At 40.7% G+C, this 19,845-nt stretch overlaps 1 protein-coding gene across 9 annotated transcripts in view; it reads right to left on the reverse strand.

Annotated features, from left to right (window-relative positions):
• The window catches only part of STARD13 (StAR related lipid transfer domain containing 13), a 292,584-nt gene that overhangs the window by 13,464 nt on the left and 259,275 nt on the right, over positions 1–19,845 (reverse strand). For all 9 annotated transcript variants that reach the window (XM_064645517.1, XM_064645518.1, XM_064645521.1 and 6 more), the window contains 5 exons: positions 14,755–14,818; positions 8,209–9,587; positions 6,952–7,125; positions 4,740–4,899; positions 571–769 (listed from right to left, as the gene is read on the reverse strand). In XM_064645517.1, coding sequence (XP_064501587.1) covers positions 571–769; positions 4,740–4,899; positions 6,952–7,125; positions 8,209–9,587; positions 14,755–14,818 — 1,976 coding nt within the window. The remainder of the gene's footprint in view (positions 1–570; positions 770–4,739; positions 4,900–6,951; positions 7,126–8,208; positions 9,588–14,754; positions 14,819–19,845) is intronic.

The following is a 19,845-nucleotide window of genomic DNA, read 5'->3' on the forward strand; positions in this document are numbered from 1 at the left end:
GAAATCCTCTAGTTTATTTCTTTCTCTAAGGGTTCTTTACAAAGAGCTGATGATCTACATGAAGGCAGCTTGTTTTTTGCATATACATTTTATTGACTGTAATGAAAAGGCAAATAATCAAAAGTCACAGCAAAGAAGGGGACTGCACAGACACACATTCTCATTGTCAAGTACCACTTCTCCGTGCCCAGAAGACTCACTTATATTGAGATGTCTGCAGGAAATGTGCCTGCATTTTTAAAGAAATCTGACAAAAATATGAGTCTTCATGCTTTTTATGTCCAAACCAGCCTGTCCTTCTGGGTTCTTTCTGATTGTGAGGCTGATATTTTCAAATCTTCTTAATATCTGAGGGTTGTCTTTACATTAAATTTGACACTGAAACCTTTAGGTGGTTCTAAAAATCTCTTAGTGACAGATTTTGACGTCAGAGAAGTTCTTTTATATATCTCAAAGGTCAGCAGAAAGAATCCCACCCAGTGTTAACATACCAAAATTATTTACAGTATATTACTATATAATCTATAGTATTTCCTAGTTGTTTATAATAATAGAAATACGTCAACTTACACTGATAGATGTGCAGAAAAGTCTCTCCTAGTTTACTTGTGAGGAGAGGTTCCGGCAAGTCCCTGAAAAATTGCTTTACCATGTCTGCCACATCGTATGCTGACTGGTCTTCATAGCTGACGTTTTCTGGGGAGCTCTCATTCATCTGACGCAGGGCCTGGATTCGGGATTTCACTCCAGATTTTCGAAACAGACCCACCTAAAAAAGTAAAAAAGAAAATGTTATGCAAAAAAAATTTATTTGTTTATTTATATTTATATATAAATCTATTATGGAGGGCTTTGATTATGACCAAAGCTTGGGTTGCTTATTTTACTCTAGGCAAAACCAAAGAAAACTTGCAAGTGTGATGGTCATGACTTGCCCCCAAGTCTGGCAGGCAAGCAAATGCTCTCACAGCAGGACTGTAAGGGTTAATAAAGCTGCTGCTCTCTGTCCCATCCAAGAGGGAGAGTTCAGAGTGCACAATTTCCCTGCTGCCTGAAGGGTGTAAGCAAGATGCTCAGCTGATATAAATCAGCATGGCTTGCTTGGCTTGAGTGACTGACTGTTGATTTACTCCAGCTGAGAATCTGGTTCCTCACGTTTATTTGGGTACATATTTCGAAGACTAACAAGAAAATATTATGCTTAGCTAAGTAATAAATGCTGTGCCAAAAGATTAGTACATCCTGGTAAAGCTTTAAAATCAAGACCAAACCTATTTTTTGCCCTTCCTGCTTCCCCCTTCCTACTCTGCTTCCAAGAGTTCTCCCAAATTCTACTAAAATACATTTTTATCGTGTTTGCTTTCTATTTGAAAGGAAGTGGTAATTCTTCAAATGATGCCTTCAAGGAGTGCTGCCCTTTCTTGTGCTTCTCCCCAGCGGAATTCCCCCAGGGTAAATTCCTGAGCCTAAACCGCATTATTTATTCCCAAGTCAGTTTACAGTGTTTCATTTGGGAAGTGTTAACACTGTTTCCCTTCAGTTTTGCCTGGGAAAAGGTGAAATATGGAGAAAGACTTATGGAAAAGGCGCATTTCAGGTTTGGAATTATATACTCCTGTTCCTCTGTGACAGCTGTCTTGCTGGTGATTGCAGCAGCTTCCTGCATGGCATAGTCCATCAACAAACGTGTACAAGCAAGGAAATAATGCCTTCTGGCCTTCTTCCCCTTACTTCCAACACGAAGCAGCACAGAGTTCATGTAGGACCCTCCTCTCCCTAGAACACCTCCTATGCTCTACTGTACGGTATTTAGGACTTTTGTTAACTCACACATAAATGACACTAATTACACAAATCACACACTCCGCAGATCTGTGAGGGGTTTATTTATTTATAACAGAGACGAACTGCTACACCAGACTGGCTGTGAGGAAGTTCTTCTATGTGCTCTTATTGATGAATTTAGTATCACTTGTGAGTTAAATTTAGGTATAGGAAGTAGAGAACTGGAGTGTGCCCTGTGTACTGTATTTATGATCACAAGTGAAGCTCCACTCTTGTTTCTGACAAGAGAATACAAGAAAGAGCATCCAGCTCTTTAATCTATTTTTTCCTTACACTTTCCCTTCTTAAATCCCTTTTCCTTTTAGAAATGTGTGCTGAAGATACAGAAGGACACTTGCTAATTCTGTCAAAAAAAATAAAATTTTGGCCCATGGTAGATAAATGTGAGAGCAGAGGCTCAATTATCTGCTTTTGATGGAAAGTGTCCTTGCTGGTATAAAGAACATTTAAAAACTTTCAGCTAAGTCTGATTTGAGAAGTCAGATGTCAGATCATACCCATACAATCTCTCGTTGCACATCACTCTGCTACTCTGGTTTTGTTTAATGATATTTATCCAAACTCCTATTTCCTTTTTTTCATTGAAAAAATTAATAATTAATCAAAAAAGGACAGTTCTTCACTCGGAAGGAAAAGATGTTTTAGGCTCTGTTCTGCAATATTACAGACTCATTCTGTAAATAAAATGGGACTATAAATCCAGAGGTTGGTCTGGCCCGATTTCTTTAGTATCGTCATGCTGTGGAACATCTACCATGCAAGTAGCCATATGATGCATGACAGAAACATAGACACAGTTGAAAAAGGCAAAGCAGTTTTTATTTCACAGGCTGAAACTGAATAACACATCCTACAAATAATGGTGAGGCTTCTCATACCATTTTAGGTATTTCAGTGGCAGACCTTACAATGATTTAGAACAACCTCAACTTTACCAAGTGTGTGCAAGTAGAAGCTCTGATGCCTGTTCAGGACTCTAGACCACCTTCTGCAGTGCACAGAGAGACACATAAGCAAGATGCTGAGGGAGACTGGAGGCTGCTCAGACCTCTCTCTAGGTATTAGGAGACTTCAAATTAAATGGGAACAAAGGGAATAACTGTAAAGATGAGAAGCTGAAGCCCGGAGGGTTTTGGCCTAGAAAGGTTTTTGGTGAAAAAGTATTTTAAATGGTCCTGATCTGTACTTCTCCTCCTTCTTTTTCCACTGAATATTTTTCCAATTCCATCCTGAGTGGAAACTCAAGCTGAGTTGAAATGGCCCTTCACGTACCTCTGATGCTTCCCAGCAAGTAAACCCTGTCTCTCAGAACAGATATTTGTCTCAGACTTCCCACTCCTTTTGACTGCCTCAAATCTCTCAAGAGCTTATTCTTTCTCTTTAGTATTACACTCCCTTTTACATTCTCCCCCATTTATCCACTCTCTTCTCTTTCTTCCTATTGCTCTGCTTCTTAGCTGAAACTCTATCCTTACATCTCCTGTTCCTCTTACTTGGGACAGTGTCTCCTCCTCCAGTCTCATCACTGATTCCAGGCTTGGTGCATTACTTTTCTTCCTACACTGAGTTTCCCAGCTCAGGGCACAAACCCAGATGACCACTGTGGCAATCAAGCATGTTACTTATTGAATATACTGCTTCTACTTGCCTCTAGGCATCTTTCCCTTCCATCCCCTATTAACACATTTCTGACAAATTATTTGTCCCGCCCCTTGGCTCCTGTACTACATATGGTCGGTAGAACTCATCTCACACCACCTTTGACACCTTGGAGTTAGATGTCATGGTTTGACCACCACAGGATCTCTTTACAGAGAGAAATTATAAGAAGGCCATGTGTCATTCCCACTGTCTGCAAAGAGAAATGGTTGTGATTCCCAGCAATGCATTTACTTTTTAGATTTCAATTTTGGAGAAGATGACTGACATCCAACAAAACGACCTGAACAGCAACCAGAATGGTGATCAGAAAATGCAAAGATTCAGAACAGACTATTTCTACCCTTTTCATATGCTCAGACCAAGAGAGGCAGCAAAGTCTGCAGAGTAAAATGCTAGTTGCTCCTTTTGAACTTACAACTATCTAAAAGCAGTTATGGAAGAGGTCATATCACATGAGGTCAATAACAGTAGAGGACTGAACATAATCAGCCAGGGGGTTTCTCCCTCCCAGTCCTATGTTCCTAAAAATACATATCCGCATCCTTAGGGGAAGAACAGTAAAAATATGACTAGTATGTCCCCGCTCTATAGCTAAAGAGAATAAAAAAATCTGAAACACTTTGAGCATGAGGGTGTCCCAGCTGGCTTGTTGTAGCTAAGAACACTATAAAAGGCAACGTACCATAATGGCTTTGGCATTGAACCCCTGATGACCTAAGTATCTGGATATATCTGACTGTCAACAGAATACTTCGAATATTTTGCTGAGTTTGCTCTCTATTCTTGGACTTTCTTTCTTTGATAAGTAAATAAAACCTTTTGTACCATGTCTTGTGAAATGGTGAATGCAGTTAACCCTCACTGGCAACAGCCAAACATAAGCAGAACACATAGAGGTAGAAGTTGGGAGTCCTGATCTCTTCCTGGGTCTGATTCAATAGACCCCACATCTGATTCAATAGATCCAACATCATTCTTTGAAGTAGACTATGGTATACAAATCAGTAGGACAGCTGTAGCTGCAAGAATTCAACAGATTAGCTGGATACAAACCTCAAAAGAGCAAACTGCTAGTATTGGCATCAAGTATCAAATCACCAGAGATTTGGGCCCAACATGAGATATAATAATCTTCAAATAATCCTGGTACTAAGTAAAAAAAGGCTCACCATTGCTTGCTTAAAGTGGCTTTACAGGAAAAATCAACCAAGTCCATGGAGTGAAGTTCATACCTGATCTAGACAGTTGCTCCGTAAGTAGCGCAGTGCTTGTTGTATGCTCTGGGGAAGAGGTTGTCCTGTTCTCTGGACATGAACTATGAGAGGCACACCAAAGACATTCTTGTCCTTGTAGTCAGGGACTTTCATCCTCTTCATGAACTTTGGCACAGACCTGAAAATTAACATGAACAGGCTGCATGAAAATATCAGGGTATTTACACAGTCTCTCTGAGTGACACTACTGACAGAAATTGGTAGCTGGGGCCTTTTTTATAAAGATGGTGAAATAATGCTTAATGCACAATGCATGGACACTTTACAATCTGTATGACTGATGAATCTGTCAGCTTGAATAACTGGATGGCCTCTGTCTCTAAGACATAGCATAAAAATCTGTTCTAATAAAAAACTTTTACTATGCACCTGCCATCCAGCTGAAGCCAACATGGTTTAAAGCATCCTTTAGGGACTCAAAGGAACAGCACAGCAAACTGAAGTGGAGAGGGTACCTGACAGAAAAGGAGGTTCAGTTCTTTAACAGGCTGAGTGACTATACTACCTGTTACATGATTTAGTATTTCTATTGACTAACAATTTACAATAATAAATGATAGTGGGAAATCCCTATGTGTCAGATTCACCCCTTGTGTTATATGATTTATTTTAGTCGAGTCACTTAAGTGAAGCTGGTGAGCTTGCTTTCTTCAAAAAATGATGCTGAAAACAAGAACAAACTGGATTCTCCTTGTGGGAGGCATGACTGCCATGGAATTAAAATAAAAAGGATGAATATGACCTGAATGCGACTAAGATTTTTCTTATCTGTGTGGGAAGGAATTAAAATTCAGATTAAATTACCTACTGAAGAAGTACAGCATATAACTTTACAGCTATTTACAGTCCCACTCTTATAAATTCTTAGTGACTGATTACATAAACTGAAAAATATTTCTCAGGATGAAAACCTGGTACAAACAGCAGGTCTGTATTCTAGTCTGCTTATTTGAAGTTGGTTAAGGTGAGATTCATTTCAGTACAGACGCTGTCAGTTAACCACAGGCTGCTGCACCAAAGGAGAACAGTGAAATGGAGTTTATTCTTACTGAATTTTAGTTCTCTAATGGAAATTTAGAAAGAGTTAATAGTCTGGACTACCTCTATACACACTCTAGAGAAAGACACCTCTGGAGGGTGACTGAAACCCTCAGCCTTGGATATAATGAGCTGCTTTGGAGTTGCTTGTCCTTTTCCTCTGATCACGAACAGCTGGCCCGACTTTCTCAGATTACATTTATAACAGATTAGACTTTTAACTTTTTCTAATAGCTGATGTTAGTGAGGTGAATCTCACATGTACTTAACTCTGTATCTAATTTTCCATTTCTAAAGGAAAACTTGTCCTATTTAGCTCACAGATGAATTTAATGGGATTTTGGTGAGGTGCTTTGAACGTGAAAATCACAATGTACACGTCAAGTCATACTATATTTGGACTCAGTGTCTCGGTGTATTAGGGAGTTTCTGTTACCCTTTTGATTATTTCTCAGATACTTATAAACTCTTATCTATGCCCGTTTCCATTTCTGACATACCTCTGTCTGTGGAGCCTACCAGGGTCTGTATACCATTAAACATGCAGGTTTCTGTAGCCAGGTGCTACAGAAGGAGCCACATTGCCAGCATTCACGTCCATCTGCCCTTCATTCCCTGAGTGACCAGGTAGCTGTCACAGCTGTCAGGGTTGCAAGCTTCCTCTAACACAGGTCCTAGACTAAAGCTTCCATCTTTTGATCTGCAGTGAAAAGTGCCACAACTGTTCTAACCCTTCTTTTACAGCACAAACAAACCAATATCAAATACATAAAGTAGCAGCAGCAGCTGTTTCTTTTCAAATAACAAAATGAATTCTGGGTATAAGACTTACTGTAAACTTCTCCTGCTTTTTAAAGTCTCTATTCTACTCCTGTTTATTTTTCTGGAACTGAAGTGTTGTTAGAAAGGCCAGTGTTGTGTCTCTGTTGGAGCAGAGGAATGAAATTAGATTTCCACAATCTATTTCTGACTTTGCCAATGAGTCATTAGGCAGCAGTGGATTAAAAGGGACAGTTTCAAATCCTACAGTTGCCCCTTCTAATTGCATTTACTTACTATCACAGTAAACAGAATTAGGAGATACTATTTTCTTCTACAAATAGCTCTTTTTCCACTTATCAATGGTACTTACCAGGTCCAACCATGTTTGTTTGACATGGAGTACTTTTCCATGATGGCAGTAAGACGAAGCAAAGAGAATTTTTGCAGAAGATTCATTTGGGCTGCTGACTGATTGCTGATGTGAAGTGATGCAATAGAGCGGCTCAGGCGATGAGAGATTTGGAAACTATGCCATCGTAATCGCCTTTAGCAAAAGAAACAGTAGAGAAGTCAGACAATGGCTTTAATTGGGCAGAAAAGATGGTATACTGTGAGATAGAGCTGGGCAATATATAAAACACATATAAACATGCGCACATACATTATGGCTTTTGGTGTGTCAACTGAAATAATATGTACTTTGGAGATAAATAAAACAATTTGCTCAATCTCTTTAATTTTGGAAATGCCCAAGTTTTGTCATTTTAAAGTTAGATTCACAAGTGGATGTGGAGTTCCGTCCACATACTCAGGGAAGTGGTGCTGCCCGCTATGCCCTTTATTAGCCCACACACTTCCAACAGGATGTGGGAGATCCACATTCAAATGTTCTCTGTCTGACTCAGAACTGGGATTTGATGCCTAGTCCCACACATCCCAGGGGACCAACCTGACCTCCAAGGTATTTGGATCTGACGGCAGATCAGAAAATACCAGGTATATTCTCCCTGGTTTTGCACGTACAAAGCCACCCTACACACAACAGTATGGATCCATGAAGGCCTTTACCCAGGGCCTTGCTTCCCTGGCTCAACTGGAACTCATCTCTCTGACTTAAAACAGGTCTGCAAACTATTAACAAAATCTCACTTTTCACTTTTATTAACAAGTCAATTTTATACCATAATTTCATCTCTGAAGGATGAAGGGGCAAGGTAGGGAAGTTCTCTTTGAGCACAAAGGGACACATTTTTAAAGCAGACCAGCGCAATAAAAAGTGCATAAGGCACTGATGCATAAAGATGTGGGTGCATAACTTAGAAGACAAATTGAAAATACATCCTACAAGGTATACAGGGTCCTACTACATAATCAAGAGATAAAAAAATGCCTTAGTTAAATTGTTTTATTAAACCTATTCTGCATTCATTCCACATAGGAATCTCCATAGCAGGATGTCCCTTCTCCTGAAGTTCCACCTTTACGTGGGAATTCCCCATCCCCATACTGGATGAGTATAACTGTAATGGTGCCCTCCACTTTCTGATTCCCAGGCTGAGAGCCTCTGCTTCATTATACTGCATTATTTCACAGTCCATGGATTTGTGAACAAAATTTTGCTACTTACCGGCTTGGCCTTGTGAGTGATGCTCCCACTCCAGAGTCTCTCCTGTCCCTAACACCAGTGGCTTCGGATTCATTCAGGGATGTTCCATCTCTGTCCATGTCACTCGGTGTGGTCCGGCCATCAGAGACAGAGTTTCCTTCAAAATCAAGAGTGATCTGTGTAGGCGACTGGAATGGCAACGACGGAGATTCCCTGACTGACACATCATCAACTGGCAGCCCTGGCAACACATTCTTTGACCAGCCATCTACCACCTCCTGAAGTCCATTGACATGTTGCAAAATGTCATCTAAACGAGGAAAAAGGACATCTTTCTCTAAGTCCAGGAGGTCCCCAGTACTAGCATACAAGTGGGAACCTGGCACATTGTCATAAATACTAATTCTGCTCTCTTTAGGACAGCCAGCCATCAATCCGGACTCTTTTGGAGTAGAGCAGCTCTGCTTTCCCAAAGAGATGCTGCCTGTCCTCCAGTTTACACTGTTAGTGTTGTCTGTAGGTGAGAGGCTTTCAATAGAAAGTGCCTTTGGGAAGGTCCCTGGTTTGTGATCCTTCGGAATATGCACAACCAAGTTCTCCTGGGAATGAAATTCATTTTTGAGGTTTTGGTCCACAACTTGCCGTAAGGCTGTTCCTGCCAGAACATCTAAGTCCTCCAGGTACATCCCACCTCTCTTGTTCGCTTCATGGCATTTGCGTTCCTTCAAACACGGTGTGCTCACCCCACTGCTGCTGTTTTCAGACTGACTGCTCTCACTGCTGGATTTGGCAGAAAAGGAAAGTCCTCTTTTAACTGAATCTTGTCCTAAGTTGTGGAGATCACCGTTGACTATCTGTACACAGTGCATGTCTTTCAAGGATTTTGGCTCAAACTGGAGAACTGGTCCACTTATCTCTAAAGGACCTGTTCTTCCTGAGCCTTTTAGTTTTCCATGCATGCCTTTTGCTTTTAGTGTCTCCATGCGTTTTAGAAAGGTTTTTGCTCTGGTTTGTGTTGGTTTTTCATTCTTCAGGTTGTCCTTGGGGAACAGGGCAGTATTTATTGCAGTGGAGTCCTGCAGCAGTGTGCTTTCCACATCATGATGGCTAGAGCAGTCGCAGGTCTCCCTGGCAGCGCTGCTGACGCCGGATTGACTCCTGCTGTCACTTCCCCCACTGCTCTCGCTGTGAATAGATGAGACCTCAGGTTCACTCAGATCTGTAAGGACGCTCTCACTGCTTGTTGTATTTTTCATTTTAATGTCCCCAGAAGATCCATGTCTGTCTGATCGGTGAAGCAAAGCATCAATGTCGTCCACTCGAGACCATCGCCTGCTGGTTCTTTGGAAAGTCCATTTATTACTGATAGCACAGAGATCTTCTTCATCTGAATCTTCACTCTGGAAAAAAGCAAGTGGCACATATTAAAAGCAGGTGCTTTAACTTGTTATTTGAATTAATGTCATTGTGGTGGTCCATGTGAGCAACAGATGGCAAAGTCTCTCTGCACCCAGTTTATGACAGACTGGTCATCAGTCCTTTTATAACACCCTTTTCCATTTGATTGTAAAGACTGTGAACATCTTAACAAGAAAGGAATAAAAGCCTGTTCCACGTTAGGAGTCCCACTGATACCTCTTGGCTTCTGTGGGTTGTCTGTGCACCGAATTGTGTAGGACTGATGCCCATGGTGACTGTGTAGAAAAAAAAGTTTTGAAAGGTCCAGGTAGAGAGATCCTGACTGCAGGGATGGTGTTAAGATATACACAGTAAAGATGGGGAAATAGGTGGGTACTACAGCAATGTGAGCTATTTAAAAAACTAAGACAGCAAATATCTGGTGCTGCACATAGTTTTGCAGTGAGAACTAAATAAACATCTACAAACTTCACAGACCAGATACATCTAACAAGATTTATGTTTCAGGAACATAACTACAGATAATAGCCACAATGCTTAAAGAACAATTAAAAAATACTATTTGGCAGTATTGCTTAGGGTGGGTCTGAGCGCAGGCGAAGGAAGGCAGACAATGCAGCTGTGGGCATGTGGGCAGGAGGAACAGCCGGGCTCAGGCCTGGATGAGGCAGCTTCTACAGTTGAGGTGACCTTTCCTACAGTGGCAACCACTGCCTTCATGGCCTTGGTGCCATCAGAGGTACCCCAAACTTGATCTGAAGCCTGACCCACTGTCTCTGGCTTCCTCCAACCTCTCCTGAAGTAGCAGCAGCCCCATAGCTTTTCCTGGTCTCATCCCTCAGCCTGGAGTACACAGAGCTGTGCTTATGTTTAGGCAGCTCCAGGAGCTACTCTGCAATGCAGAGAACATGTGCCTTGGAAAAAAAAATGAATAAAAAATCTCTCCCTATGACATTTTTCTCATCTGTTTGCTGAAACAAAAAATATACATCTTCAGCATGAAGCATGCAGTCAGTACTGAACTTCTGTGTTCTCTAAGGATGCAAAGCCCACAGTTGCTAATGAGTATCTTTCCCCTGACTTTGAACTGGGTTTATACTGCATTATTCTTGTACATGTGTTTTAAAGCAGAGCAAACTAACTAACTTCACCTACATGACATCCAAACAGCTCTTCACATTCTTGGAAGCAGTATGAAGGCAGTAAAATATGACAGGCTGTCAGACTAAAATGAGGTGCTAAACCAGAAAGACTATTTTGGGACTGGAAAAATTCTCATTTTAAAAGTCTAATATTAGAAGTATTTTTATAGGAAGTTTCAGTGGTAAAGTTCTCTCCGATCTCTGACTAGATCTCTTCTGGCCTCTCTAATTGAAAAATGTAAACCAAATTTTACAAGAATGCCCAAAACCTTAAATAATGTGAAACCCCAAAAGCTGCAGATTTGGATCAGTAGTGTGCCAGGTCTCACTGATGCCATAAGCTTTTGCCAGTTTATCACTTCAAGTCAGTCAGATGTTTTAGATCATATCCAAACCATAAAAGAAAATATAGCTATGAAATTTTGGGCTTAGTCATTCCTTTTTCATCTGTTAACATTGAGGTGTGCAGTGCTCCTGCAGCTGATGTTAGTTCACAGGAATGAATGCAGATCTTAGTTCTGTGGCTAGTTAGACAGAAAAATTAAGCAACTAGTGAAGTATGAGGAAAAGGGCTAGAAAAGGCTAATACTGGTTTGGCCAGTTTGTCTGCAGGGAAGAAATCAGACAACTCTACCTTTGTTTTATCTCCACAGCTTTCTGTATGCAAAGGACCGCACAGCCTCAGGCACTTAAAAATCCATTTATTGTGGTCTTAGTAGTGCCACAAAGTGGATATTTTAAAAACCATAAGGGCATGTACTTTTAAATACTTAGTAGTGGTAATTATATCTACAAAGCATACCACTGCTGGAGCATTGATGGCACCAGCCAATAGGATAGAAATATTTTTTTAAATTTGTTGTACTTCCCAATATGCCAAAGGGACCTTAAAGAAGATTCTTGGCTGACACAAATCCCTGTAGCTGCACTGACATTACTGTATGAACTGACAGGATTTAGCCTGTATTTTCCTACAAGCTGGAGCTGATTAAACTAGCCTAAATGGTAGAGACATTGCAAGAAACACCAAGAAGAGAGCATAGAGCAGGAGACAGAAATAAACATAAATTCAGTGGTAAATATACTTTAAATCAAAAGTTTTGAGGGTTGGTTTTTTCTTTTGAGAAAGCAGAGATGAACAGAAATGAATACTGATAGTAAACAAGTTTTGCCTCTAACCACAACAAAGACAGGATGACATTCTGCTCAAGAACCACTTAGAAAATACAGAGGATTTTTGGTGATAAAATTTGCAGCTCAATTAAATAAAGACTTAGTTTCAGGGCTTTTTAATTGGTAAAGAAACATGTTTGTGTTTCATCAGAAGCAAAATCAGACAAATATGAAATATCTGCATGCCAAAATACTGCCATGGTGACTCACTACAAATTCAGCTGCACTGTGAGTCCTGTGACATAATGTGCTTTTCTTTTGATGGAATCAGTAAAAATTCTGGAAGCCATGAACATCCTGAATGACCCACTGTTCTTGTCAGATATCTGAATGCCCTGACAAATGAAACCACCCCCAAAAAAAATGTTGAGAGCACTTAGCCAAACCACATGTCACCAGCTATGGGGATAGTGGATCAAGAGAAGGTCTGAAAGAATGATTCATCTGACACAGGCGGAGCAGACATTTTGGAGCAGTGACTGTATACTTCTACTGACCTAAGGTGAAATCAAGTGCATGGCTTTGGAGCATATTCAAAAGTCCAGTTAATACCATTATGTTTGGGAAGATGAGAAGAGTCAAGTTTCTTTAGGAGTGACTGGTAACATTTGCCAAAGAGAAAGAGGTTTTGATTCACAGATTTGTCACAGTTGATTTAAAATAGTACAGCTTTTTGACTAAGGGTGTACTTGCCTGATATACAGAGGGATACTAACAAAAGGCAAAAAGTGGGTTTATTTGCAATGGAATTCTGCCACATTTTTCCATCTGGGGGCAGGAATTCTCAGAAATCGACAGCTGCAGAAGGCAGTTAATCCAAAGGCTAATCTCTGTCTGTCCAAATTGCTTATGGACATATTTGCAACACATACATGAGGATTTCTGTATGCATCTCAGTGAAGCCAAGGAGAAGATAGCAGCCCACAGTGGGAATGGTTTGGGTGGGAGAGTGGGCAGTGGGGAACATTCATGCTGTGCTGGTTTTCACAGTAACCTTGCCTGGCAGCTTGTTTGCCATATTTTGATGAATCACTCAAGCAGCTGTGCTAGTCCTGTGCAAACCCGTTATGCTGAAGCTCCAAAGCAAGCTGATTTTGCATTTCATTGTTCAGATCACCATACAGACTATTAGGAAAAAGGCAGTATCCACATCAAAATATTTATTTGGTTCAGTGTTCAATTTCAGACCCAATTTCTGGCTTTTACACTTGCATTTACATTTTCTCCTGTCAGCAGGCTCTCCTTCCTCTTCTTCTTTTACCCACATTCTCATCTACTTTTAGTTGCTCTGTATTTGTGGACTCAAGTCTCCTTCAACCCCTCTTTCTCTATATTTTTCTTTGCTCTGCTTCTCCGTGGTCTCATGCAGGTATGGACCCAACTAGCTTCTGTCCCCCAGAAAGAGTACCAAGTACAGTAATCTCTCTTCCATCATAAATCAATGGTCGTCTGCAAGGAGTGCAGCTGAGGGCTTCAATTCATTCTGAACAGGGAGGAGTGGCAGCAAAAAATTAATAAAAAACAAAGATAACAAAAAAATCCTCCACTTTTAACATAACACAATCAAACACAGAAGCAAGCAAGCAAGCATACAAACCTCACAGCAAACCTAAAACACTTGTTAAAGAGAAGAAAGGACAGGAATGTAAACAAATTTTCCAGGGGACAATCAGGGTTCACGAATATGTTACTATTTTGTAATTCTGTCTCTTGTGCAGCTCCAGTACCTGTGTTTGAACATAACTACATGAGCTAGTGAACACAAACCAGACACTTTTCCAAGCAGGTCAACACATAATTGAGTTAGTTTTTCTTAGGGGACCTCAGCCTCTTCCTATAGCATCTGCCTGCCCAAGACAAAGTTCTTGTGTAGTCAGGGGATTTTACTAATCTTTTCTAAGGTATGATGTAGGTGTTTGATGTGGAAAGTGCTGGCACTTACCAAAGACAAGAAAAACCCAAGACAAGAAAAACTCCTGATGCAGTGAAGTCCCTGCAGCTCCAGTGAATGGACAAAATACAAGCTGAAGAGGCTAGTACATAGAGGAACAAATGGGCATATGCCAAAGGCAGCATAGCCAGACATCAAAACCGTTTTCTATTCAAGTTCCCTCAAAGACTGAGTAGAGTATGACTGGATTGAGTTTGCAAAGACACAAAAAATGCAGCCCTCAGAGGAAGTTGTTAAAAGGCACTAGACAAACACTCTACAAAGCAAGAACAGAGTCGACAACTACCATTGTACACCTCTGAAGGGCTTGGGGGAAATTTGTGACCAGAAAACCAAATGTTCAACAGTTAATGCTGGACATGTTACAAACCTCTCAAAATCAACAGGCAGTTTCTCCAGTCCTTGCTGAAACCCTTTAAGCTGAAATAATTCCCATGTTACACAGGAACTTCTAAGGATGACAGAGTTTATTTTCATATTCTTAACTGGGAAGAAGTCAATACAAGAAATAAAGAATAGCTATTATTTTCATCTGAGCATTCCATTTGTTTCTAAGCAGGATTTTCCATTATGTATTCACACGGAATTTACAAACAAGCCACTCTAATGAAACTGCACTGTCTTTTCACCCACTAACTTGAATTGCATGCATGTAGAGTTCAAGTACTGTGTGGACCTTTTTAATACACTTAGTATTATTCCTGCTATATTAGTCACAGTTTCTATTTTATTTATAATTTCAAGATTCAGCAATTCACATTATCATGCATCCAGATAACGCTGACACACATGTTCAAAGTCAAATATACTTAACTTACTTTTAAGAACATTGCTGACTTCAAGGCTAAATCAGGGCAGTCACATTTCATGAAATTTCCTTACCTTTTTTCTTAGGAAGTTCACATCGAGTTTCATTGAGGCGCACTTGTTTAGTGTGTTCAGTCGTCTACAGGGCAAAGAAAATTCAAAAGATTAGCAATCTCTGATTACAGGGCATTACTTTTTGCAAGTTCAAAACCTTTTCTCTTATCTGACTGTAGGGTGCCAACTGCATACAATAGGCTTCAGAAATGATACTGGTCATATATTCCAGCTATAAGACCACTGCATCACCAACACTTTACCTGATAACCAGATTTTATAGATTGCTTTTTAACTCATAGACATTTACACACCTAGCACAGGAAACAAATACCTTTGTTGGCTGGGGAAATGACAAGTTGCCATATGCAGGACTGTAATATAATTGGTCTAAACTGTGGATTTCAAAGCAGTGAAAGACCAAAAGAAAAAAAAACCAATTATGCGGTTTCTCACTTTTGGCAGTTCGCATCTCCCTAAAAAGCTGACATCAAGAACTTTCAGCAGTTACTTAAATGTTTCTCTAAACCCAGTAGTTTCTTTCCCATATCTGTGGAACTTAGAGACAGGTTAACACACCCAACATGTAACAAATCTAATATCTTTAACTAAATATTTTTAGTTATTTTTGACCACATTCATATTGCCGTTACCAGCATCTTCAGAAGGCATCTGCTTCTTAAACCCAAAGCTATTCTTTCCCAAATCTTCGCTTGCGAAGACTGGCCATTATCCTGTGATAACAGTGGGTTGAAATGACAGTCTCTCTGTGTGAGTGTGCCCATGTGCAAGGACAGACAGAGGACAAGAAAACACGCTCTTTCAATAGAGAACCTACCATGCTAATGATAATGGATTTGGGTTTTTTTAATACTTAAAGATCTTCATCTATGAAACCACCCAAATTCTAAAAGCAGAGGCTCAGAGTTAAATATGTCCGACTTTGAAAATTTTCCAGATCTAGGACTGAATTTCAAAATTAAGCAAGGCAGAGTGAGAGATCCATGTGCCCACAACACTCTTCTGTAAGCTGCCTGCATCTCCTGTGTCTTTATAGCAAGACCTGCTACTCCTGCTTTTGGGTCTCAAGACAAGACCGCAAATCTCCAGAACTGATAACATATGAAATATATGTGATAAGTTGCAAGGACACGTGAAAAAAGTATCCACATCAGTAATATAATCTCTCACACAACATAAGAACATTATGAAAGTAACATATTCCTGCCCAGAACTTCTAATATTAAAAATCCTTTCAAATTGCCACCACTAACAAAAAAAAAGCCCATCCAGTGTTGATCTTTCTTTAAAAAAAAAATCCCTCACAAAATATCATCTTCTTATTTGTAGATAAAATACTATTCCCTAACTCAAGCCAATAAATCTGTTATGCCATATCAGAAAAGTCCTGTGCTCATAGTATTAATTTGAGTATAATGCATTCACAAGCACACCCTGCATGCATGATAGCAATGTTCCTGAAACAAATTTCAGGGTATGTGGCTCTGCAGTTATATCTTCAGCCTTCTGCCCAGAAATCTTCTTCATCTATTATTGCAAAACTTATCTTTTGCCCAAGCATGGAATTTCTCAACCCAAAGTGGCATTTTCTTGGGGCCCTGGGTCTGAGAAATGTTCAGTGCTTCTTTTGAGAACAAAATTTCCTTATCGGTATCAATTCCAAATACATAGAGGCAAAGACAGATTTTCAAAGGACTCCAGCCCAACCTTCTATCCCTGGGGACAGCTTCCTCTGAGCAGTGAACCGGAGGCTAATAGTAGGCTCCCTGCACCTCTTCATTAGCTGGCCTGTGCTGAAGGGACAAGTTCTGTAGCCACATTTCCACACTGACATGCCACTGTGTGCTGCTTAAGTACTTGTAGTTGCATGTATGAATTAAGCTGCCACTGTGCCCTCACACCTTAACATGGTGAGTGGGGAATGACTCCTTGCTTCCTTGACCTAAATGTGTCCTGCAAGGCTGACCAGGAGACAGACATCAGCTAAATTCATGCCCAGAGGCTCAGAAACTCTGAGAAACCCTTGCCTCCTTTCCAGCTGCTCATCAACACTGAAAACCAAGCCATCAACTGCACCTCCCTTGGGTTCATGATAACAGGCACTGAAGAAACTCTTCTAAGAAAGAGGGCTTTCTCCACAGCAGCCCTTGGCAGGTGATCTCTGCAACTGCTTCCTCAATAGTTCACAAAAACCCCTCTATACTTATTGCCTATTTGCAGTTGTTAGGGAGAAGATGTAGAAGAAAATATTTTCAATACAGTGACCAGTGCTCCTTCCATTCACTATGGCGTCACTTGCCTTCCAAAAACTAAGGAGCAAGTCATGCACTTCAGGAGCTGGAAGATGAGGAGGCAACAGCCCAAGACATATCCTTCACCCTGTATGCACTCAGGTATCTCTGTGCATCTCAGCCCACAGCAGAAAGTGTGGTGGCATTTCTATTAAGAGAGGCTGCTTCTGCAGCACAGAAAGGTGCAGAAAAAAAAGACCAACAAGACCATCCAAAGCCATCATTTTTCCACTAATGGCATCCAAAAGAAAGATTGTTTCAACAGGGATTAATAGGTCATCTCTATAAAAATAATATATTTACTTAAACTAGAGACTTGGGAAGCCACTCTGTTGTCCTGTTTGCTTTATTATCTGGCTTTGCTATGAATAACTTGCTTCATCAAAAACAAAGCTACTTTTTACTGGGTGACAGGGACTCAACCCCAGGTTTTAAATTCACCCCTCTATGAAACATCGGTATGCTTTCTGGGGCTCTTCCAGGGCTGTGGAAAGATTTGCCAGTGAAATTAGAGAACTAATGATCATATTTGTGAGCTTGTCTGGTACTAACAACTCAAATCAAAGTCAGTCTGTTTCAACTTCTTTTGCCTTGTTGATGTGCCAGTTGTGGCAGAAAGCTTTTCTCATCAGTTTAAAGCTGTCAGATGACTGACAGCCAAGTCCTCAGCAAGTCTTTAGAAAAGCAAAAAAACAGTTTCTGGCTAAAAAGGCTGTCAGTGACACCCCAGCCGAACTGAGAGAAGCTCTACACCTTTATGCTACTGCTTCAAAACATGGGAAAAGACTGCCTGTTTGTATTGTTAGCAAAACACAAAGTCTGGACTTGAGAAAAGCAAGGAAAAAACACATAAAATAAACACAAGAGAGGTGGTTACATAAAAACCAAATAATCTAGGATGCATTTGAATGCTTGTCTGGAAATCTCTGCAGTATTCAGGGGAAGTGTTTCAGTGATGTTAATTTTATCTCCTCTCCAGAACATCACAGGTAAACACTGCCTTGGTGGTTTAACACATCTCTATGGTGAGACATCTATGTTGGAAAGTGACCTGTGAAGCAATTCTTAAAAGACCAGCGGAGATATTCAGGTGCCCAAAGAGATGTTTCTGGTGCTATTTTAGATCCCCTAGAATATCAAGCCTGGCTTCAGCTGCTGTAGGTACCTTGGTCCAGTCAACACATGGAGAAGTCTGGGCTACCTGAGGAGATCTACGACAACCTGGTGTCAAAGACGACAGGTCTTTAGGGCTCTGCATACCATCTCCAGTGCTGTAATTATCAACCCATATGATGGAAGTTCTTTGGAATCAGGAAATCTCTGACTTTTGCATCCTTTACAGCACTGAGCAGAGTTTACAAATAAATACAAGCTTGTAAGAAGGCAGGATCTGGCTGGTTGGAAAACCTTGTGGGGGATCTGTTGTCCTGCTTAAAGAGAAATCCAAGTAATAGGGAGACAACTCTAAAGTGAGTTGAAGTTCCAGGGGAAACCCTGGAACTGTTCTGCAGCTGCTTCCAAGCAGGTGCTTGGGAATGCAGCCAGGGGCACTGGCCAGTCATGCAAGGGGAGGCATCATGGGGAGGGCTAGCATGAATAGCACAGTGTCTCTACTTTAGCAGATCTGCAAATGTCCTTTCGTATGGATTCTGACCAGGAAAACACACCATATGGTTCTGAAAATGCCTCTCTGAGGGAACTACAAGATTATTTATTTGTTTTTTTGTTATTCCTAGCCAAGTTTAGGTGCTGCATACACATGTCCCTATCTGGGTTCTTCTGGTGCTGTGAACTTTGGGAAGAGGACATCCAGCTCCTCACGCTGGACTCTTAAGACCTCACCCAGCTGAAGTCTTAACACAATATAAGGGTCCTCCCAGTACCACTAGGGCTGGTGTGCAAAGCTCGCACTGGCATGTCCCTGCTCCACCAGTTTTGTGCATGAAGAGAAAATATTAGTTTCCAGTCCTGTCATGGCTGCCACTGAGGAAGTTACCTTATAGGCCACATGCTCACATTAGGTGAGTGATCTCTCCTGGAAGTCAATGTGAGCCATTCAAAGCAGGGCTTTCTGTCCTGCAAGTGGAAAGCCAGACTTATGCCCTAACAGCACCTAGAGCAATATAAACTTGGCAATGGTACTGACTGTACAACCACCCTTTCATAATTCTAATGGTAGGATGTCCCATCGCGTACAACAACCTTTGAGTTGTTTACAAGCTATCTAAGAGACAACAGCTATGGAAGAAAAAGCTGCTGACTGCTTGGCACAGTTTAAATTTTAAACCTTGGTTTAGGGGGCTATGCATCAGACTGCTACATACTTGGTCTTGATGTTCTTAGTCACTGTATTTATGTGAATACAAAAAGTACAACATGGCTTGGCTTTTCCTTCTCACCTGCCTATCACAGCGGCCACAAAATTTCCCAGAGCAGAGTTGGTTACTGACACAGAGTTGGAAATGACACAGAGATCCAGCTATAAAATTTTCATGCCCAATTATTATTTTGGCAGGCTGACAGCATTTGCTTGCAGATTGCCTGGCAATTCTCTATTGTTCATTACTCAATAAAATCTGAGTGGAATCTCTTGATAAATACGCCTCTAACCCAAAGGCCTCAGATTTTGTTTTTACCCTGCCAAATTTTCAATTATATTGGAAACAGCAGGGATGTTATAATATCTCAAAAAGGTCACTGAAATCCTTTACAACAGGGAGTCTTAGTCTTTCTGACTAAAATACTACCAGCTGCCTTAAAAAGAAAAGGTTCTTCCTCATTTGTGCCTCCTGTTGTCTTG

This window comes from Pseudopipra pipra, chromosome 2, assembly GCF_036250125.1.
Source record: "Pseudopipra pipra isolate bDixPip1 chromosome 2, bDixPip1.hap1, whole genome shotgun sequence".
Taxonomy (NCBI): Eukaryota; Metazoa; Chordata; class Aves; order Passeriformes; family Pipridae; genus Pseudopipra; species Pseudopipra pipra.